This window comes from Rhodamnia argentea, chromosome 5, assembly GCF_020921035.1.
Source record: "Rhodamnia argentea isolate NSW1041297 chromosome 5, ASM2092103v1, whole genome shotgun sequence".
Classification (NCBI taxonomy): Eukaryota; Viridiplantae; Streptophyta; class Magnoliopsida; order Myrtales; family Myrtaceae; genus Rhodamnia; species Rhodamnia argentea.
The window spans coordinates 27,628,650-27,651,471 of NC_063154.1; the positions used below are offsets into that span (position 1 = coordinate 27,628,650).

Below are 22,822 nucleotides of genomic sequence, written 5' to 3' on the forward strand. Positions count from 1 at the left end.
TCATGAAACCGGCGACTACCGCCGTAAACTCATGCCTTTGTGTGATTTGATTCTCTCGACATGTTGCAGCCAAGCTTGAAGTCTGAGGGGATAAATTGCATTCAACCAAGTGTCCTCAGCTTTGTAGGGTAATGGAATCTGATCAGGTCTGTGAAGTTCATGGCGGGTCCTACGCACATTAATCAGCATGGAGTTAGGGGAGAGACTAAAGTTCAAAATGCTCATCACGAGATTTTTGAGGTGTGAATTTTAATCTACTGGCTAATTATCCCCTTGACTTTGTTGTTCTCGTGTTTAATTCGAATTCCATACAGGAACTTTCCATGTCGTTAGGCTATGAGAGACTGTGCTAGAGCTAATTCATCCTCGCAGTTGACGTCCACTCGGAGATTTTTTTCCAGCTATATAGTGTTTATAATAAAGTCCAATAGATTACTAGAACAATACTCATTAATAACATGTATCAGAAAAGATGTTAGCTGTCAATTTCTTTCATCCTCGAGCACTTTCAAACGTAATTTATCCTTGGATTTCTTCAACTTCAAATCATTACCTTCTTGCTCTTGGCCCTCCAATTTTATCCTTGGATTTCTCATTCCACTTAAACAATTTCATACCTTGCTTGTTCAAACACGTACATTAGCAGAGTGTTTTGGGTGGATTCATCAAGCAAGACATTTAGGAAAAACAAAGAACGACTCTTAGGTATTGTGACAGTAAAGCCTTTCAGGAGCTGCAGACACATCAAAGGGGCTCTTTCTCTGTGCTTTTCTTCTGGTTGATGTGCATTTCCGAGAGAATTCGTCTGCCTGTAGGAAACGTCCCCGTGTTCGAGCTAATCGATAGACATGATATTGTGTTCAAAGTCTCCATTTGGAGTGGTTCCAGTCAGGACTTGATTTACATTGTTTGAAGTGAGTACTCAAAGTATCACTTTAGGCTGATTATAGCGTGACTTGACTTCTAGGTTTACAATTATGCCTCCCTTATTTGGTTGTGCTGCATTACTGACAAGTACACTTTCTTTTCGTTGTTATTTATAAATAGACTCAAAATCATTTTAATAAGACTCTGGTTCGTTCGGTACATAATGATTTAGGTGGGAATTCTAGGTAGTTTGTCTCTTCGGTTGTGAGGACACTTGTAATGTATGTTCTGTCAAATTGTCTGAATTTTGATTGTCATGATAATCATATTTTACAATCTTGTGTAGATCTTTTCATGGTAAGTCAATTGAAGAAATGCTTATACTAAAGACTATTGAAGTTCTCATTTTTAGCTCAGCGCAGGACTGAACAGTCTAAACTCAGAGTGAAGCATTCTGAGCTGGTTTTTCGTGGTCCTGCACCTCCAAAGCCCCTCACTACTCCTGAAGTAGCCAGTGAATTTGATTCAGAGCATCCCTTCTTCAAAGTGGTGACACAGCAAGATCATGAGAGTAAAGTGGTAAGATCTCTAGCCTAGTCCATCACTGATATTCTCCACAAGCTGCTCTATTTACTATCCGAGTGAGAGTGGGCAGTCACTTGAATGGTGAACTAACTGAAAATAGCTATTAATGGACAGTCACTTCTTAAAGAATGCTTTAGATTGCAGGTTAAGATTGATGACTTTCATGAGCCTCTTAAGGCTGGTGATTAAAGCTCGTAAACTAGCAAATATGGTCATGAATCTACATCATGTACTTTTTTTCCAAGTTTATTCTTTTGTGATGTCCTTTTAGCATACAGTAGTTTGTTCAAACATGTACATATGTGCAGGACTTTCCTGGTCAATTTGCATGGCAACATATTCAAGAAAACAAGGAAATAGCAACTCTTAGGTTTTCATACAGATCGGGGCCGGTGAAGCTCTTAAGCTCTATGCATGAAATCCAGGTGTTCTTCGCTGCTGGTTGGCCCGTATTTGCAAAACTCATTTGTGTATGGGAGATATCTGTGTTTGAGCTCATTGGTACGTCTCCATTTTCATTAGTACCAGTAAGGAGCCGATTTGCAGCATCATATAAATCCAGGATTCCTAATTATGCCTCCTTCGCTCAGTAGTTGCGACTCAATGAAAAGTAGACTCTTTTCTGTTTATGTTTTCTTATTTTCTGCGCTAGTCTCAATTCTGTACCTTCCATTTTTTAAAGAAACTCACAAATTTGGTGCTTCTTTAAGGTTTCTAGTGGCTCAACCTGACCTATAGAACTAATAAAGTGTAATAATGTCAGTTAGACTTTCCTTGAGCAACCTGTTGTTTTACGAAGTCAATTTCAACTTGCATCACATACTTGTCGTTTTCTTTTCAAATTCTTGAAGATTTTGTGCAAGTCGTTTGCATGTTGATGAAACTTGGTAGTTTGTTAGTTTCTTCTGATACGAAGAGCATTTGTTATTAATTCCGGTCACATTAACAATTTTCATGATAACAGTAATTTCCAATCTATGCTATAACTTTCCATAGCCAGTCAATTAAAGAGACGTTCAGCCCCAATGTCCACAAAGTTCTCATGTTTTGCTGCAGGTGGGATCGAACCGTCTACATGAAGAGCTAGCCATTCTGAGCTGGATTTTCATGGTCCTACACTTTCAAGGCCTCTCACATCTCCCCTAAATTGGCCGGCAGTATTGATTTAGAGCGTCCCTTTTTCAAGCCGGTGATCCCTCGATGTCACACCAATAGCCTGCTAAGATATGAGACTTACATCATCACTGATGTATCTCATGTTCAATATAACAGGTTTTGTGCATTGGCTGTTCAAAACATGTACATGTCCAGGGTGTTTCGGTTGGATTCGCCAGGCAACATATTCTGCAAAACAAACAAATACTGACTCTTCAGTATTCAGAAAGATTGTCTGAAGCTCATTAGGAGCCATGGACAGGTCAGAGGGACTAGGCCCTTCTCTGGCTGTTGGCATCCATTCGTCAAAGAGACTTATCTGTTGCTGTAAATGTCTTAATGCTTGATCTCATCAATTGGGATGACATCATGTTCAAACTCTCCATTGAGTGGCGCTGGTAATGTCCTGATTCACATTGATTGAGATGAACATCGAAAGCATTAATTTAGGCCATTGCAGCTTGGATATGAATACAGGACTTGAAAATATGCCTCCTTTATTGAGTAGCGCAGCGGTGAATCCATGGAAAGCACTCAGTTTCTGTCTTTGTTTTTCTCATTTCTTCCTTTCTGTGCTAGTTTCAATTCTATGGCTACCTTGCTCGAGAAGAAGCTCTCAAATTCGGTGAATCTTTAAGGTTTCAGGCAGCAGCTTAAACTGACCATACTTTGGAAAGTACATTATGCTCTGATGCAAGTTGATGAAGTATTTCTCTCTTGGTTAGGATCACCCCATGTTTTTCGAATATGAAGGGAACTCTTTTGCTGATGCAAAATGAAAGTTTGATGGATTGTCCCTTGTTAATTAATGATTAACTATCGAAATCTAAGGGTCAGATTCTCTCTAGGAAAGGGAAAAATTTCGAAGATGTTGGGAACATCAAGATTTTAGAGGAAAAAAGAGTGACAGAAACAATAGTAAATTTGCAGACATCACCTGCATGATTGCATAATGATCTAGGAGGTGGAGAATTGTAGATAGATCGTTACATCTAACGTGAAGAGCATGTAAGGTTAAAGTCAATCGAAGAAGTCACAGATGGATCAGTTGAAGAAGACTCAATTGAAAAGCTTCATCCATTGAAGTTGCCAATTTTTGAAAATGAGCTCTCAAGGATCATGTATTCTGAAGTCCCCCAAACGGACGAATTCAATGGTGTGTGTGTGGTTTTGTTTTTTTTTTTTTGTCTCAGGACTTCTGGTTAGACACAATGATTTGCAGTCAGCATTAAGACCAGTCTTCTTGGATGAATCGGCTTTGGTTCTTGAGGAATAACATAAGAAAAAGAGAGGGAAAAATCCCAAACGCCGTGGCTAACAAATATAACCAGAATCAGAACTAGAAATCCCAAAATTATAAAGAAGGCGACGATGGCGACGAGGGAGGGCTTGAGGTGAACGAGGGAGAGGATGAGAGGGTGAAAGCGTAAAAGAGGAGAGTGGGAGGGAGAGAGGAATTGGCCAATACCAATTGAAACTTTTGCGGCTCCCTTTTGAGCTGCGCTTGTAAGAATTGTAACAGCTGCAATTAAAATCTTCAATTCCATCCATAATCCAGTCATCGACGTCATTGCTTTTCCCCTGCGCTTGTGGTCTGTGGCTCAAATTCATGTGTGTGTGGATGTGTGTATAGGACATGGATGGCGTAGATTTTTTTGACATCTGACTTCGGATTGCCGGCTAAGATTGATGACTTTTATTATATTGTTTACTGTCTATTAAAACTCGTGAAACTAGCAACTACCGCCTTGAACTTGCTTTGTGTGATTTGATTCTCTCATTAGTGTATGCTTACTATGTTTAGTCTTTATTCACCATATGTTGGTTTCTCAACCATGTATATGGGCAGACTGCTCCTGTTCAATTCACTAGGAAAAGTATTCAGGAAAACAAGCAAATTGCGACTGTCAGGTATTCAGACAGGTCATGGACGGTAAAGCTGAGGTGCTACGGACACGATTGAGGCATTTTTCTGCTGGTCTGCATGCGGAGGATGTTTGTGTGTTTACTCTCCTTGATAGGGATGATGTTGTATGCAGAGTTTACATATTCACTAGTGCTGGTAAGGACTTGATTTACATTGATTGAGATTAACTTTGGAAGTGTCACTTTGGCTGGTCCAAAATAAATTCAGTATTCCAAATAGTCTCTCCTTTGTATAGTGTCGATGAATCAGTGAAGCGTCATTATATTCCGATTGGGTTTGTAAGGTCCAAAATGATCCAGATGCACACACTCATTAATGTCACATTCCAAATCCGAATGAGCTGTAAAGGATGTGCTTCAAGATGTCCTTTTTGGATTATCCATTCTTGTTATGGTCTTCTTCATTTTGAATTTTAAATCAAGTCTCATAGGCTTACTAAGATTATGGGTTTCATTTTTTCCCGCAGGGAGTAACAAAGAGGTTCATGGCAAAATATGGTGAGAATCTCTCAAAAGGGATGCTAAATAGTGCAATTATTTGGCCTGTTGAATTGGAAAATTGTGATGAGATGGTGTGATTATCAAAGGGTTGGAATGAATTTGCAGAGCATTACTCTATCTGTGAGGGCCAATTTTTTATCTTCAAATCTGAAGGGGACTCCATTTTCCATGAATCATATTCGATAAAAGCACCTCTGAGATAGAATATCCGCCAATGAGTGGTGATTTGAGGAACCAGGCCTCAGCAATTGTGGATTTGTCTCGCTGAAATTGGAAGATGCCGGTGATTGTCGGTGATGCCTCTCTCAAGCTTGAAGTCTTGGGGGGTGCATTCACCCAAGTGTCCTTTGGTTCGTCAGGCAATGGAATCTGATCAGGTTTACGAAGTTGATGGCGGTTCCTACGCACATTCATCAGCATGGAGTTTGAGGTGTGAATCTTAATCCACTGGCTAATATCCCCTTGACTGTGTTGTTCTTGTGTTTGATTTGAATTCCATACAGGAACTCTACGAATCGTTAGGCTAAGAGAGATCATGTTAAGAGTCATCTTTGCAGTTCTGTCTCTAGCTCTCCCGTGGGGGCATATGTATGTATTGGGAGATCTCGTATATGTCGAGCCAATGGAGACAAGCAAACCGGACATGTCGGATTTGATTGTGCTGAGAATCGTATTGGTGTTCATATAGGCCTCAAGAAGTTAGACCAATAGAAAGACTTATATCTAATGATTTAAGGTTGCTGTGTTGGTGGATATGAGTTTCACATAACAAAAGCTTTTCTCATGTTATGTTTGCTACTGCTGCAGGTAAGCTGAAAGAGCTGGGCCTGTGCAGAGCTCTCGAACTGGCCAACAAATTCAAACCCAAGTATCCTATCTTTCAAATTGTGGTGAGGTGAATAAATCTGAAGAAAAGCTATGTGGTAAGATCCTCATGACAATAACAACTCTTGGATTTAAATCACATAGAATCGCTAGACTATTTTAGCTCTAGGTTAATCGTGCATCGTGCCAAGAGTTTCTGTTTCTATCTTTCACATGCTTTGAAAATGATCCTCATACTATCTTCCTCAGAAAACACTGGTTGTTTTCTACTTTTTAATGACAAGATTGCAAAACTTCTATTTGAGCAAAGAGTTCCCAATTCATTCCCAAAGATGCACATCAAGAAAAGCCCGCAGACCGTAGCCCTCATATTTCGAGACAAATCATGGCCGTTGAAGCTGATCAGCCACGAACATTATGGAAAGTTATCTGCCAATTGGGCTGCATTCATGAGAGAAACTTCTCTGAATGCGGGAGACGAGGGTGTTCGAGCCTATTAGAAGGGACGATATCGTGTTTGGACTATCCATCTTCAGAACCACTGATAAGACTTGGGTGAACAAAGCTATGCAGTAGGACGCAGCAGAGGAAGCATTGCTGTAGCTCACTTTCGGTGAGAACAGAACTTCATAGTTGCTAGGCTGGGTTCTGCTTTCGATTTGGCAAAACGGACAAAAGCATGAGCTTTGTTTTAAAGAATGCGATGGTCCGGAAAGTGTATGATCCCATTCCTTGATCCTAGTGTTAGCAGTCCCCACGTAGGCATGAGTCATGAGACGGAGGAAGCTGATTGCTAATGTCGATTATATAACTTCCATCTTGGAAACAACATCTCAAATTAGGTGCTGCTTTAAGGTTTCTGGTGGCTCAACCCGACCTTTGGAACTGTAGAGTGTGCAGTAACATCGAGTACACTTCCCTTAAGCCATATGCCAACTCTGAAATTCAAGGCATAGGGCTTAAGATTTTATGATAATGGCTTTACAAGCTCCAGTGAACTCTCATCAGATTCTTTCTGTCGTGTCTTTTCGAATTCTTGAAGATTTTATGACGAGTGTTTTCGCATGTGGGCGCAAATTGAAGTTTATTAGTTTCTTCTCATGGGAAGAGCATTCAGAATTTGTTTTGGCAAATTAACTGAATCTTGATGGGCATGGCAAAGCAATTTCCAATCTGTACTACATCTTTTCGTAGTTAGTCAATTAAAGAAATTTTCAATCCGATGTCTACTGAATTCCTCGGTGTAAGGAATTCCATGATTGCATTGGCAGTTGATGTCCACTTGTTGGAGATTTTTTTCCTCTATATAGTTTTATAATGCAATCAAATAGATTACTAGAATGATACTCATTATTTCTTTCATGCTCAAGCACTTCCAAAAGTATAAATTTATCCTTGGATTTCTCATTACCTTCTTCTGACGTGATAAGCACTTATAATATATCCATGGAATTGTTTGAATTTTGATTTTCACGATAATTATAAATTTCAATTTTCACTTATAGATCTTTTCACAGTAAGATAGTTGAGGAAGTGTTCATACGAAAGACTATTAAAGTTTTCATTTTTAGCTAATTGTAGTCACGAACTCTCTAGACTCAGAGTGAGCCATTCTAAGCCGGTTTTTCGTGATCCCGCACCTCCAAAGCCACCCAATTCTCCTAAATTAACTAGTGAATTTGATCGGGAGCATCCCTTCTTCAAAGTGCTAATACAGCAAGATCGGGAGAGTAAAGTGGTAATATCTAGCCTAATCCATCATCAAGTTTAATTACAATCGCTATATATGGGGGCTCGATATTTTGTTTTGCCAAGTTGATTTGGCTTGTCTCAGAAACTATATGACATGTTGTTGTTCTCAAAGTGTCCATTTGGAACTAGGAAAAAAAAGAATTTAAGTAAAGACAGTAATCGGGTCATGACTGCCTTTGACTAATTGAAAATAGCTATTAATGGACACCAATTCTTCAAGAATGCTTTAGATTGTAGGTTAACATCAATGACTTTCATGAGGCATAATGTCAATTAGACTTTCTAATTTGACAAAAAAAAAAACTTTCTTAAGCAACCTGGGATTTTTCAAGGTCAACTACCTACGTCGCATTCCTTTCATCATCTCTTTTCACATTCTTGAAGATGTTATGCTAGTCATTTTGCATGTTGGTGCAACTTATACTACGTTAGTTTCTTCTGATATGAAGAGGATTTAGAATTTATTCTGTTGAACTAACTGAATTTTGATTTTCATGAAAAGAAAAATTTCCAATCTATGCTAAATCTTTTCGTAGCCAGCAAATTAAAAAGACATTTCACACCCGAGTCTATTGTAGTTCTCATGTTTCCCTACGGGTGGGATCGAACATTCTATGTGCAAAGCGAGCCATTCTAAGTCAGATTTTCATGGTCCCACACTTTTATGGCCTCTCACATCTCTTGAACTGGACAGCGAAATTGATTTGGAGTATCGCTTTTTCAAACCGGTGATCCCACAATGTCATACCAATGGCCTGTTAAGATTTGGAGCTTAAATCATCACAGATATTTCTCATGTCCATCTTTTCATGTATTGGCTGTTCAAAACATGTACATGTCCAGGGTGTTCCAGTTGGATTCGCCAAGCAACATATTCAAGAAAACAAACGAATGTCAACTCTTTGGTATTTGTAACAAATCGTGGCTAGTGAAGCTTATTAGGAGTCATGGACGGGCTAGAGGGATGTAGTATCTATCCCGGGGTTGGCAGGCATTCGCAAAAGAAAGACAAACGGTCATAGCTTCTTGATAGACGTCAATCACAAATAATTCACACATAACTATGTGCTTTTTCCCCATGTGGCCAAAAAAAACCCACAAAGATACTTCTTCAGATCTCCATGATTTGTATTGCCAAAAGTCTTTACGCTAATCTGCTGTCACTAGATACATGTATTCAAAGAGAAACAAATGCAGCAGGTAGCCTATAATCGATGACAACGTTGCCTAGGAGTGAGCTTTAGGAGCTCACCAATTTCCTTGCACCACATTATAACAGAATAAAACAACACGTAATATTGACACTGATAACCATGAAGCAAAGCAGATCCAAACCCTAGAACACCAGAGCATGTAATTAACAGATCGAATTCGATAAGACTGAATCATTGACTAATTACCCTAGTTACCAATGGAGCAACGATTTAGAGAATAGGGGTTAAGCTATGCAACAACAGGTCACCGATCAAATTTTATGAGGGCAAAGAGCCACCGAATACCAAAAGCAATTTACTAGTTCGAAACAAGACGAGCATGTCAAGAATTTGGGGGTGATTGCTTACCCTTTCAAACAAAAGAAGGTGGGAAAAGGACGGAGGAGACATGAAGCTTTCTGAGCCTAATACCAAACATTACAAGCTGAGTTAATCAGAGCAACAACAATGGTGCCATCCTGTGCCTACGATGTTGTATTGAGCATTTGTGCCATGTATATCTCATTTTTCTGCGGCTTATGTTTCTACCGTCATAAGATTAACTGAAAAGGAAACTTGAGTAAACACCGATTAAATTTGTGACTACGCAAATTATCCACTCCTCGACGACAATGCATTCAAATAACGCAACTAATACACTGCATTCAAAATGGGCGATTGCAGACCTGAAAAGGCAGAGGATGAGGAACAACTTTGGTTGGAGGAACATACCGGAGATGTTATACACACACAGTTCACGAGCAATCTTATTTTGTATGCCATGGATGATTCTTGCATTCGACAGGGTGATTCAACAAGGCCGGATCCAGTAAAGCTTCCTCTCGGTGGGATGGCCACGTCTTCGCAGGGCGTTGGAATGTTGGGCGCCAACTCCTGCTGCAGCTCCTCCTGAAACTATTTGGGACTGATATAAGGCCAGCCGATATGTAGATAAGAAAACCTTTAGACTCACAAGAAATACTCTAGGATCTGCAGACATTTCCTCGTCAAGCGTAGCATTCAGAGCCTCTCTCAACGTGATCTCTTTCCCCTGAGTAGCATAACTCTGTAACCACGTCGCTGCGGCACAACCTCTCTCTGAACAATGCAGCATTCAAGCCTCTGGCAGTGGCTTTTCGCCTCAGAATCGGCAACATCTCGCTCTCTCGAACTTGAACTTGCTCTCATAGCCGAATAAAGCTCGCTGATTCTCTCTCTTGAACGGGAATTCCTCAAAACAGAGTCCAGCTTCGTCATTCCATCAAACACCTTCGTTGCAAAATTGATTGCTCCTCCACAGGCAAACCGACGGCAATGGTATTTGGGAAGACAGTGACAGAATGGGAGACATCAAAAGCGAAACAATAATCAACAGACAAATTCAGAATGAATCGAAATTAATTCTAGAGTTCAATCGGAGATGAAACGACCTCCTAAGTGCGACTGTTCATTGACAATTTCGGCATCGCCTGCATGTCGCGAGTAAACGGCTGTCTTCCCCTGTTTGTTTTTTCAAAATCGTCTCACCCTCTGTTGCTCTCTTGCGCAATTAACCGAACACTTGCTGGTCAGAGGACGCAGCACATTCAACGACCAGGAAACTCCGTGGTCAAGTTCGACAGTCGTGGTGGCTAAACAATAAATGACGATCCCGAGCTTCATCTTCATTTTCTCTCTGTCCATTTTCATCTTCACCAAGTCTTCCTCCATTCTTTTTCTCTCTCACGCCGTCGTCGCTGCTGGACCATCAGGTCGTTTCATCTCCGATTGAACTTTTGAGTAAATTTCGATTCATTCCAAATACGTTTGTCGAATTTTGCTTTGTTTCTGTTCTCTTCCACTTCAATTGCCGTCGCTTGCGAGTCCTCCGTTTCGCCCGTCTACGCCGCGCAGAGGGGGCGCCGCTGGTGTTTACAAGAGCCTATCCAGATTGCCAAGCTGAGGTTGGATCATCTGGATACGATCCGCTCGATTCGAATGATGAGATTTTTGGTTTCACTCTCGGCCCTCTCCCCCGGTCCGGCGTCGCTTCATCAACCGAAGCATCCGAGGCCAATCGAGTCATCGTCCGTCCGAGACGATGGGCGGAGCATGAAGATTGGCGGCGAGCTGAAGAGAGAACAACGAGAATTCGGTGCAGAGCGGAGCGGTGGAGATTCGGGTTTTGTGTGGATTGAGTTGAGGGAGAACGGGGGGCGAAAAGGCGAAGCGGCGGTCGTTGGATGAAAAAGAAGTGTGTGTGGAAATAGAAGATGAAAATAGAGAGCAGCAATTGCGCAGTGTTTTCACCTCTTCGGATGGAAGAATTCGCTTTCCTCATCTTATGCATGAACATTTTGATTGATCATAAAGTATTTTCAATTAATTTATCATTTTGAATAAACTAAACGAGTGAAAGTTTGAAAAATAAATTTTTCAAAAATACTTTCACTCAGACAAACACATTCAAAAAGTATAATTATTCTATAATTAAATATAGCGGCTCAATTTGACCCCTAAGCCAAGCCATGTTGACATCCAATTCAGCTTATAGGAGTCATGTATCTATTCAAGCGGTTATTGATTCTTACGGGTAAAATTCAAGTGCAAGGCTATTCTTGAAAAATCACATTACTCGGGAGTCGGTAGTTCTAATTCTCTTATATCTTTTTCATCCCTATGACAATCGATAGCTCAAACGATAAAAGCAAGTAAGCATTAGTAAATGTACGTAGAGAAATATTAAATATCAAATATCCCCCTTTCGATTTTTCCATAAGTTGACTTGGAACGTATATCGAGAAATCCCCGATAATTTTAATTTTTGGACGAGATCGAGAAAATTACTATGTTTTGCGTCGTGTCATTTTCCTCGTCCTTTGTAATATTTAACGCACATTTCAAACAAAGGAAAGTTTCACTTTATTTTTTTCGCAATTTCAATTCCAAAGAATTATTCTCTTCAATTTTCCTAGGTCTATAATTGGAAAATTTACCTAATGTGATTTCCGGTTATGGTTATATCAACAACAAAAATTAAAAAAAAATCATCATAAATGAATATTGTCTCCTTTAAGTTAAATAGCGAATAATAAAAAATCAAGAACCGTTAACCTCTGAGAAATTAAAAAGGAAGGAAGGAAGAAGAAGATCCGTAGGTTTCCATTTCTTGGGTTTCGAGCGTCGGTCACTCTGCTTCTTCTCGATCTCTACTCGCTAAAACCTGTCTTCCTGTCGTTGTTGCAAAATCACACAATCTCTCTTTCCAACCATCAAGCCGAGCTAGGCCGCCTATATCGGTCTCCGACCACTGCCGTATCCACACCGCCAGTCACCTTGGCGTTTGGCATCAACGTCGCACCTCTTTCTCTACCTCCGAAGCCCCCAAACCCAAGAGGTTTCTTACTTCGGTTCTATAGGATTGTCGAAGATGGATGAGGACCAGGAGATGGAGAGGTTCGGGATGGACAATGATTACGAGGACACGCAGTGGATCGACGGGGAGTTCTATTACCGGCGGCGGAGAGAGAAGCGCGCAGAGACCAAGGAGGACGTGGTCTATGGTGTCTTCGTGTCATGGGGACTCTGAATCGGACTGCGAGTCCTCCTCCTCCAAGAGGAAGCGAAAGAAGAAGAGAGACCTCCTAGGTAAGCCTGATCTGTCGAAACCCACGAATTTTCATGTTTGCCGGCGCAGTCATACCTGAATAGAGAGATTGATGAGAACTCGAAGAGAGAGAATGAGGATGACGAGTCTGCTGCCATGGATGAGGAAAAGGAGAAGTTGCAAAGCTGAGGCAGAACCCCAGAAGAAACGACTGAATGGTATGCAGGAAATAACGAGCACGCTAGGCTGGATTGAGGAGGAAAAGTCGATGGGAAGAACATTGACTGACATTGGACGCGCTGGCCAAGTGTTCCGGTGACATGCAATGAACTCAATCCTGCATTGCTTGCTCATTTGCACTCCCTCTGTTTATTGGAGTATTTCAGAGAATGGCGATCCTCTTCGAATCTTTCCACGTGCGGTTGAAAGCTGTTTCACGATGGAAATCTCAATTGCAACTACAGGATTCTATTGAGACCGGTTAGACCAAAGTGGATACGAATCGGAGACATGAGGGCAGAGGCAATTAGCGCTTTTTCGGTTCCTATTCTTCCTTGTGCTTCGAGAATTTGAGTCATGCGGTATTAGTCTCATCTTATTTCAAAATTACTCTGAACAAAGTGACAATGCATCATCAATGGTTGCGCAAGTGCCTGGACAGCAGGTTAGGGTATTAGCAAACATGCTGCCTTCTTTGCAGCAACAGCTTCTCGATACTCCTCGTAACTTGGAGCACATAACTAACAAATCGAATTCGACTAGACTGACTTATCAACTAATTACCCTCGTTACCGATTGGAATAACAATTTAGAAAACGACGGATAAGCTACGCAAACAATAGGTCACCAATATAAGTTTACAAGGGCAAAGAGTCATTGAATAGCAAAAGGAAAATTACTCTTTCGAAACAAGACTAGCAATTTGTGTTGAACTAGTGACAGAGATGTTACATAGTTCATGAGCTAACTCCTGTTTCGTCCGCCTTGGTCTTGGACTATTCTTGCGCTCGATTGATCCCGAGGATGACAGAGTGATTTAACAAGGCCGGATCCGGTGAAGCTTCCTGCAGGTGGGATGGCGACCGCTTAGTAGGGCTTTGGGAGTGTACTGTCGGGCACCAACTCCAGTTGCAGCTCCTCTTGAAAATATAGGGACTTAATATTTGGCCAGCCGACATGTAGTTTGTCTCTGCAGCAGAACTTACAATGTCGTCAATCGCCTGCATAACGAAATTGAATGTCAATAAACTCCACCACAAGCCTGGAACCGTAGAAAGCAGGGCCGAAAATTTACCTAATGTGATTTGCGGTTATGGTACAACAAAAAAATCATGAATAGTTAACCCCTGAGAAATCATAAAGGGAAGAAGAAGAAGATTCGTAGGTTTTCCATTTCTTGGGTTTTGAGCGTCGGTCACTCCGCTTCTTCTCGATCTCCACTCGCTAAAACCTCTCTTCCTGTCGTTCTCGCAACATCGCACAATCTCTCTCTCTGACCCTCGAGCCGAGCTACGCCGCCTATATAGGTCTCCGACCACTGCCGTATCTGCACCGCCAGTCGCCTTGGCGTGTGGCATCAACGTCACACCTCTTTCTCTGCCTCCGAAGCCCCCAAACCCAAGAGATTTCTTGCTTCGGTTCTACGGGATTGTTGAAGATGGATGAGGACCAGGAGATGGAGAGGTTCAGGATGGACAATGATTACGAGGACCCGCAGTGGATCGACGGGGAGTTCTATTACCAGCAGCGGAGAGAGAAGCGCGCGCAGAGACCAAGAAGGACGTGGTCTACGGTGTCTTCGCGTCGTGGGGACTCTGAATTGGACTACAACTCCTCCTCCAAGAGGAAGCGAAAGAAGAAGAGAGACCTCCTGGTAAGCCTGATCTGTCGAAACCTGTGAATTTTCATGTCGGCCAGCTTGATCGGACCCGAACAGAGAGATTGATGAGAACTCGACGACAGAGAATGAGGATGACGAGTCTGCTGCCACGGATGAGGAAAAAGAGAAGTCGCAAGCTGATGCAGAACTCGAGAAGAAACAACTGAACGGTATGCAGGAAATAATGAGTAGGCTAGGCCGGATTGAGGAGGAAAAGTCGATGGGAAGAACATTCACATTAAACTCGCTAGCCAAGTCTTTCGGTGACATGCAAACAAGGTTTCCTGATGAAGCAAATCAAGATCCAATATGAAAATTTCCCTAGAACAGCAGAGAACATAATTTACTGACCGAATTCGACGAGACCGAATCATTGACTAATTACCCTCGTTACCAATGGAACAACGATTCAGAGAATCACGGTTAAGCTATGTGACAACAGGTCACCGATCAAAGTTTACGACGGCATAGAGCCATTGAATAGCACAAAGCAAATTACTGCTTGGAAGCAAGAGGAGCACGTCCAGAATTTGCAAGTGATTGCTTACCCTTTCGAACAAATGCTCACAAGCCGAGTTTAATCAGAAGAGTAATAACAATGGTACCATCCAACGCCTACCATATTTATATTGAGCATTTGTGTCATGTCCGTCTCATTTTTCTGTGGCTTATGTTGATACCGTCCATAATAGCTAATAGCAACTGAAAAGCAGAATTGAATAAACACCAAAAAGGTTCGTGACCACCCAAACTAACCACTCCTTGATGACCCCTGCATAAGAAATTAGTGACTGCAAAAATCTGGAAAAGCAGAGCATGAGCAAGAACTTTGGCTGGAGGAACATACCAGAGATGATGTAACACACAACGGTCATATTTCTCTGTTTCGAGAAATCGAAGAAGCAACTCTTATTCCGTATGCCATGGACGATTCTCGCATCCGAAAGATCCTGAGGGTGATGGTGACTCAACTTGGCCGGATTAGGTAAAGCTTCCTCCAGGTGGAAGAACTTTGGTTGGGAATTTCCTCATCATGCGCAGTATTCAGAGCCTCTCTCACACTAATCTCTTTCGCCTTAGTAGCATAATTCTATAACCACGTAGCTGCAGCACAAATCTTTGGCAACCTCTCTCTCAACAAAACAGCATCTGAGCCTCCAGTAGTGGCTTTTCGTCTTAGTACCGACCAAAACTTGCGCTCTGGAACTCGAACTTGCTCTACCGCCGGATAAAGCTCACTGATTTTCTCTCTCTTGAGCGGGTGTTCTTCCAAACAGAGTCCAGCTTCATCCTTCCACCGAATAACTTCCTTGCGAACTCGGTTCCTCCTGATAAGAAAGAAAGATTAAAAGAGAATGGTATTTGTTCTCTAATAATGGTGTGTTGAACAATGTACATGAGAAGCCTTTATATAGGCTTAGAGGAGTAAATGAGCCTAGCATTCTTCCTATGTGGGACTAAAGAAAAAGAAGAGATGCAAGGGAAAACCTACAAAACTATACAACACACTACATGTTCTAACACCCCCCCTCAAACTCAAGGTGGATCAAATAGCGAGAGTTTGGAAAGAAGAAATTTAAATCGTTGTGATGTAAGAGCCTTCGTAAAGCAATCGGCAAGTTGATTCTCAGTTCCAACAAAAGGAAGTGAAATAGTGCGAGCTTGGAGATGATGACGAGTCAGATGACAATCGATCTCGATATGTTTGGTACGCTCATGAAAGACTGGATTTGCACCGATATGAATGGCACTCTTGTTGTCACAATGCAGAGGAGTAGGATCCGGAAGTGAAACACCCATATCAGCAAGTAAGCGGCGAAGCCAAACAATCTCAACAAGAGTGTCGGCCATAGCACGATACTCGGACTCTGTAGAGGAGCGTGAGACAATATGTTGTTTCTTGGAACGCCAAGAAATAAGTGAATCGCCAAGAAAAATGCAATAACCGGTGATAGATTTGCGATCGGTGACATTGGAAGCCCAATCAAGATCAGAATAGGCACGCAACTTGAGAGCAGAAGAAGATGGTAGAAATAAGGAACGCGATAAAGTGCCTCGAAGATAGCGCAGAATCCTTAGAACAGTCGTATAATGAGTTGTTCGAGGAGCAGCAACAAATCGACCGACAACATGAACAGCATAGGCGATGTTGGGTCGGGAGATAGTAAGATAAACAAGATCGCCAACCAAGGTCCGATAGCGGGTGACATCAGAAAGAGGTTCTCCATCATCCGGGCAAAATTTCTGATTTAGCTCAATAGGAGTGGCAGCGATACGTGAATCCGATAAAGCAGCCCCGGACAGAATATCGGTGGTATATTTCTGCTGAGAAATGAGAATACCACGTGAACTGCGAGCAATCTCAAGCCCAAGAAAATAGCGTAGTGGTCCTAGATCCTTCATGGCAAAATGTTGCTGAAGGTGTCGCTTGGTATGCTCAATATGGTCACGATCATCTCCGGTGATGACCATATCATCAACATAAAGAAGAAGAATAGTGCAGCCTGAAGAAGAGGTATGAACAAACATAGCATGATCAGCCTCACTTTGAGTGAAACCAGCAGACCGAATAGCATCACTGAACTTCTCAAACCAAGCACGAGGAGCCCGCTTGAGACCATAAAGAGCCCGTCGCAAGCGGCAAACCCGTCCGCAGGTATGAGCAAGACCAGGCGGAGGTTGCATAAAGATATCTTCCTGAAGATCACCGTGAAGAAAAGCATTCTTCACATCAAGCTGAAAGAGAGGCCAATTGCGTATTGAAGCAACGGCTAATAAAGTACGGACCGATGTCATCTTTGCTACGGGAGCAAAGGTCTCCTCATAGTCGATACCATACTCTTGCGAGAAACCTCGAGCAACCTGACGAGCTTTGTAACGCTCAATACCGCCATTAGAACGAGTCTTAATCTTATATATCCATCGGCAAGATACGAGAGAGCGACCTGGAGGAAGAGGCACAAGCTCTCAAGTACCAGTACTCTCTAAAGCCGAGAGTTCCTCGGACATAGCCTGGCGCCATTCTACATGCTGAGGCGCCTCGTGATAACTATTAGGTTCTTGTATAGCATGAACAGCAGCTAGAAAGGAACCAAACTCGGTGGAATAAGAAGTAGCAGCAACATACCGGGCAGGTGGACGCCGATCTCGAGGAGGATTACGGCGTGGCTCTAGTTGTGCAGAATCGTCGAGGGCGGATACAGCACGAGGTGCAGCACAAGGTGGAGATGGAGAAGGTGGCAATGTATCTAGATCCGATGTAGAAGAAGGACTAGAAGGGTCGGGTAGAGGATCAACGGGAAAATCCATAAATGGAACAGGAGACGAAACATGAGGTGTAGTATTTGTCGGAAAGAAAGGGATGTGTTCATGAAACGTAACATCACGAGAAATACGTACACGTCGCGCATTTGGGTCATAACAACGATAACCTTTGTGCTCGAGTCTTTGTAACCCAAGAATGCACACCGGATAGAGCGGGCAGTAAGCTTTGTACGTTCGGTGAGTGGAAGAATGACAAAACAAGTACATCCAAAAACTCGAAGATGATTATAGCTAGGAGGTCGAGAGTAGAGACGCTGAAACGGGGTGTCTTGATGGAGAACAGATGAGGGTAGGCGATTAATTAGATGAACAGCCGTGAGAAGAGCCTCCACTTTAACTCGGAGGGAACGGATGTACCAAGTAAGAGAGCTCGAGTGGTCTCTAGAATATGACGGTGCTTGCGTTCAGCAACTCCATTTTGAGCTGGAACCCCAGGACAAGATAACCGAGGAAGTGTACCATCACTAGCTAAGAGGGAACGAAAGACACCAGAGAGATATTCTCCCCCCGAATCCGAACGAAAAACTTTGATTTTTGTATTAAATTGTGTGGAAACCATGGAAGTAAAAGACTGATAGATGGAAAAGAAATCACTACGTTGACGCATAAGATAGATCCATGTATAACGAGAATAATCATCAATAAAAGATACATAATATTTGAAACCACTCTTGGAAGAGAGGGGGGCAGGACCCCAAACATCGGAATGAACAAGATCGAAAATCGCAGTAGTTCTAGAGTTACTAACAGGAAAAGGCTTAGCAGATTGCTTGGCCAAAGGGCGGATAGAACATGGAGGAAGACTACTAGAAGAAATAGGACCCAAAGCACCTTGTTGGTGAAGGACGGTGAGACGAGAAGACGGAATATGTCCAAGACGCTGATGCCACCGAGCAAGATCGAGGGTAGCCAACACGGGATGAGGAAGAGAGGAAGTTGGAAGATGGAGATGTTGCATAATATAAAGTCCATCCCGTCTCATGCCCCTGCCAATCATCTTGCCACTCAAACGATCATGCACAAAGCAAGAGCTATTTGTAAAGCTTACAGTACATCCAACATCGGTGAGTTGTCCAACAGATAATAAATTAAGAGTCAAAGAGGGAACATGTAACACATCGGGGACATTGAAATCTTCAGAGATGGTAAGAGTACCCTGTCGGGTAGCTAGTAGAGGAGAACCATTAGCAGTAAAGAAATGTGTTGGTTGCTTGAGCTCTCCGAGCTCGGTGAGAAAAACAGTGGAAGCAGACATATGTCTAGCGACTCCCGAGTCAAGTACCCAAGTAGTAGAAATATCACCCGAAGGTGGAGTAGCTGCTGCGGTGCTTCCAATAGATGAGAAAGTTGTAGAAGTACCGGAATCGAGAAAAGACCTGGGCAGAGAAGGACTCAATCGGGCAAGTTGGGCCTCAAGAGCAGCAATACGGTCATCCGTAGAGGGAGAAACCAGAGTAATAGGTTGAGAGATTGGAGAATAGTTTGAACCATTGGGTTTGACGTCAACACGGTCACTAGAATCACCCATGATGTCGGAAAAAGAAATCACTTGGCAAAGCTAGAAATATGGATTGAGGTGGAAAAAAAAAATGATCGAAAGGATCAAAAAAGAAGAAGCTCGAATTAGAACGAGCAAGGATGATGGCCCAAAAACCCTAAACTCATTATCTTAATTTCTGATGCGGAAGATCCAATTTATGGCAACCGCAGAGCATACTTTAAAAAATAATGAGCTCATTGTCTTATTTTTCGATGCGGAAGATCCAATTGATGGCAACCGCAGAGCATACTCTTCAAGACAATGAAATGGCTCTGATACCATGATAAGAAAGAAAGATTAAAAGAGAATGGTATTTGTTCTCTAATAATGGTGTGTTGAACAATGTACATGAGAAGCCTTTATATAGGCTTAGAGGAGTAAATGAGCCTAGCATTCTTCCTATGTGGGACTAAAGAAAAAGAAGAGATGCAAGGGAAAACCTACAAAACTATACAACACACTACATGTTCTAACACCTCCTACACAAGACAACCCACAGCAATGGAAATTCGGAAGACAATGAGATAATGGGAGAATACAAAGGCGAAACAGCAATCAACAGACAAATTTGGAATGAATCGAAACGAACTCTGGAGTTTAATTGGAGATGCAAAGAAGCAATGATCTCCAGAGAGTTCAATCTTGTTGAATCGCGCTGGTGGTGCTCCATTCGCGGTTGCGGTTGCCACCAATCATAGGCTAGAAGAGATTCCAATTGTGAGCTTCACTCCTTTTGATTATTTTTTTAGTTTTAAATGATTTTAATCATTAAATAAAGAAAACGGAGCTTTTCGAAAAAGCATATATTATGTCCAATCTCTACTGTATGTAAAATAGCCGGCTAGTGCAAATCATACTCTCCTCATATCCTTGTATTAAGATGAGAATCTATGTAAAATAGCCGACTAGTGCTAGCACAAGATATGATCCCTTGTCATGCTAATTAAGTTGGGCAAATTATGTTACATACAGCCAACATATACCCTATTTAGGAGCGTCAAATGGGTGGATTGGATCAAGTTTGGATCGGGTCATAAATGGTCCGACCCGGATCGACCCATTAACCCGTTTATGATCCATTTATACACAATACAAATTTCTTGACCCACACCCGATCTATACCCAACCCAACTCATTTAAGAAAATATTTCTATATTTAATTTAATCTATGAAAATTGATTTGTTATGATTGTTTAATAAAATTATATTGCTGAAATATTTTCATGAAATACAAATCGGCATTTTTATAATTTTTATTTTTTTATGATTTTATAATTTTTTTTATGTTTTCTTTTTTTTTCCCTTCTACGTCACTAGTTTAAGATCCATTAAATTTAATAATCGGCTTGACCAAAAAAAAAATTAATAATCGGCTCTGAGTTAATGAAATAAACGCGCACAACTACTGAAAAAGGACAATCTCATAATTTAATTAGCGTCAGTCTAATGACAGACGAAACAGATAATACGCTGCAAGAATTACTTGTACAAGAATTACTTGTAAAACGAAGACAAGATCATCGACAAGTACCGGAAGAACTTGTCTTTGGTCAAAATTGACAGACGAATCATGCTCTTGGTCAAAATTTTACAGGAAGAGAGTATGAAATGAAGTTCCAATCATGAAGCCACCCCCATCAAGAAACCTGAGAATTCACATTGAATAGTCAACTCTGTAACTACATCCAATATGTTCTTGTCCACTTCAAAACCTGAAGAGGGAAAATGTTCTTCAGGTACACTAGAGTTAGGTTCTTGACAACACCTAACAAACTAGACTAGAAGAAGATGTCCCAGCAAGCGACAAACAATACCAAAGGTAAAGAGATTTCACTCAAGAATCAAATGCAGGTTCAAATCATAGCAAGTTTGCAAATAAGATGCTGCAGGGATGGAGTTCATTCACTCCTTCAAAGCAAAAGTGACGTCTGTCATTGGCTTCTGGACTTTCTTTTGATCTTTCACCGAGCCTCGTAGGATGCAGACCATCAATTCCCACATATTCCTGTTCAAGGTAATGCCAACGAAAACCAACCGCTTCCCCCTCAACAATTCGATCATGTGACTCTGCATTCAACCTGATCATTCACAATCTTCTTACATCAATAGGGAATCCCAGAATCTCATATGGGGATTCACAAATTCAAAAAGGAAAAAAAAAAGAGTAATAAAGGAAGAAGAAGAAAAATGGAACAGAGCAGGCCTTTCCCAGCAATATTTCTCACTTTGGACTCCCAAAAAGTGGTCAGCCGATCCCCTGGAGCTTCTCATGTCCTAACAGACATCATCAATACAATGCAACTCACACATACAGGTCATTAGAATTACATTGATCTGATAGTCCGCCACTACAATGAGATAGTAGCTATTGCAAATGCCAAAGTGAGAGAACCAGATAAAAATTTAGCATGTTAAATCATTGGGAATTCAGATTAGTAAATTTAGTCAATTTATTGATAAAATAACAGTACCCACACTCCAAAGAGTAGATGCACGATTTTTACTTGTTTTCTAACTAAGCAAGAGCACAATGAAATCACTAGAACAATCATGGTAAAAATCAAATTGATCACAAAGTGCATTTTGTACCTTGGCAAAAATCGAAGTGCATTAAATCATATGACTAAACCAACAGAATGAGATGAAAAAAAGTGCCTACAGCAAATAGTCTTGAAAGTCGACGATGAGAGACTCCTCATCCAAATCATCCAAAAAAACTCCAAGCAAGCAACGACTTGTACTACTAAATACTTTTTACGAGTAGAATGTGTTTTAACTATCCTAAAATTACAAACCGGCAGAGAACACATCACGCATGTAACCAATTCATCATATCGCCATAAATAAAAAGAAAAGCCCAAAAGCAACAATTAGTATCCAAATCGCGGGATTAGCATCAGCAACCAAGGTAAAACATTAATGATGTCCAGATCAGTCTCGAATCCACTCGACAATCTCTATCTAAGCTCCACAGTCCATCACTAGCATCCAATTTGCACCACTCCACTCAAATCAACCGAAGTAACTCCGACCCAGCATCGGAACCAAATTAGCAAAAAACCCAATTCCGACATTCACCCATCATATTTCATAAGCAATAAGAACACAAAGAATCGAGCTCGTAAACGCACCTCCTTGTGCGAGTCCATGGTCGGGGTGTCGGCCATGTGGATGCAGTTGTACTGGTCGGGATTGGCCTCGCCCCAGCCGTCCAAGACCACCATGGCGATCGTCTTCGCCTTGGGCACCTTCGAATGATCCGCCAGCTTCCATGGGAGTCGTCGGTACGCGCGAGTCGAGTGAAGAGGGAGAGAGAAGATTCTGTCGCGTCGTAGGTGAAAGTCTGAAGAACATTGACGAAGAAGATATTAGGTCAAGTGACCCATTAATGACCCATTTATATGAAAATGGGTTTTAGACCCATTTTGACAGGTGTACCTATTCCTCTCACAACCAGCATATATGAAAGCCTACTAAGAGCGGACCTTTTCGGCAAAAAAAAAGAAAAAAGAGCGGACCTAAGTCAAATTATTCACGGCCCATTTCAGATTAGGATGATAATCATTTGAGATCGGCTCGACTAAAATATAGTAAAGCTCTAACTCAAATTACTCGAGTATCTTGTCAAACTAAAGCTCAAGTTCGCCAATATTCGATTCAACGAGCTTTTGAACCTAATTTAAAAAATA

The 22,822-nt window shown here is 41.6% G+C and overlaps 2 protein-coding genes across 4 annotated transcripts in view; both read left to right on the plus strand.

Annotated features, from left to right (window-relative positions):
- The window catches only part of LOC115755168, a 463,587-nt gene that overhangs the window by 5,710 nt on the left and 435,055 nt on the right, over nucleotides 1-22,822 (plus strand). The window lies entirely within an intron of this gene.
- LOC115755147 overlaps nucleotides 90-22,822 on the plus strand; it is a 237,035-nt gene continuing 214,302 nt past the window's right edge. Inside the window, exons 1-5 of one of the 3 annotated variants that reach the window (XM_048279312.1) lie at nucleotides 91-240; nucleotides 647-705; nucleotides 1,280-1,446; nucleotides 1,761-1,979; nucleotides 2,509-2,712. In XM_048279312.1, coding sequence (XP_048135269.1) covers nucleotides 188-240; nucleotides 647-705; nucleotides 1,280-1,446; nucleotides 1,761-1,979; nucleotides 2,509-2,598 — 588 coding nt within the window. In that variant the 5' untranslated portion in view covers nucleotides 91-187 and the 3' untranslated portion in view covers nucleotides 2,599-2,712. Of the gene's footprint in view, nucleotides 241-646; nucleotides 706-1,279; nucleotides 1,447-1,760; nucleotides 2,063-2,508; nucleotides 2,716-22,822 lie in introns of those variants that run through there. The other 2 variants (XM_048279314.1, XM_048279313.1) reach the window with 2 other exon arrangements.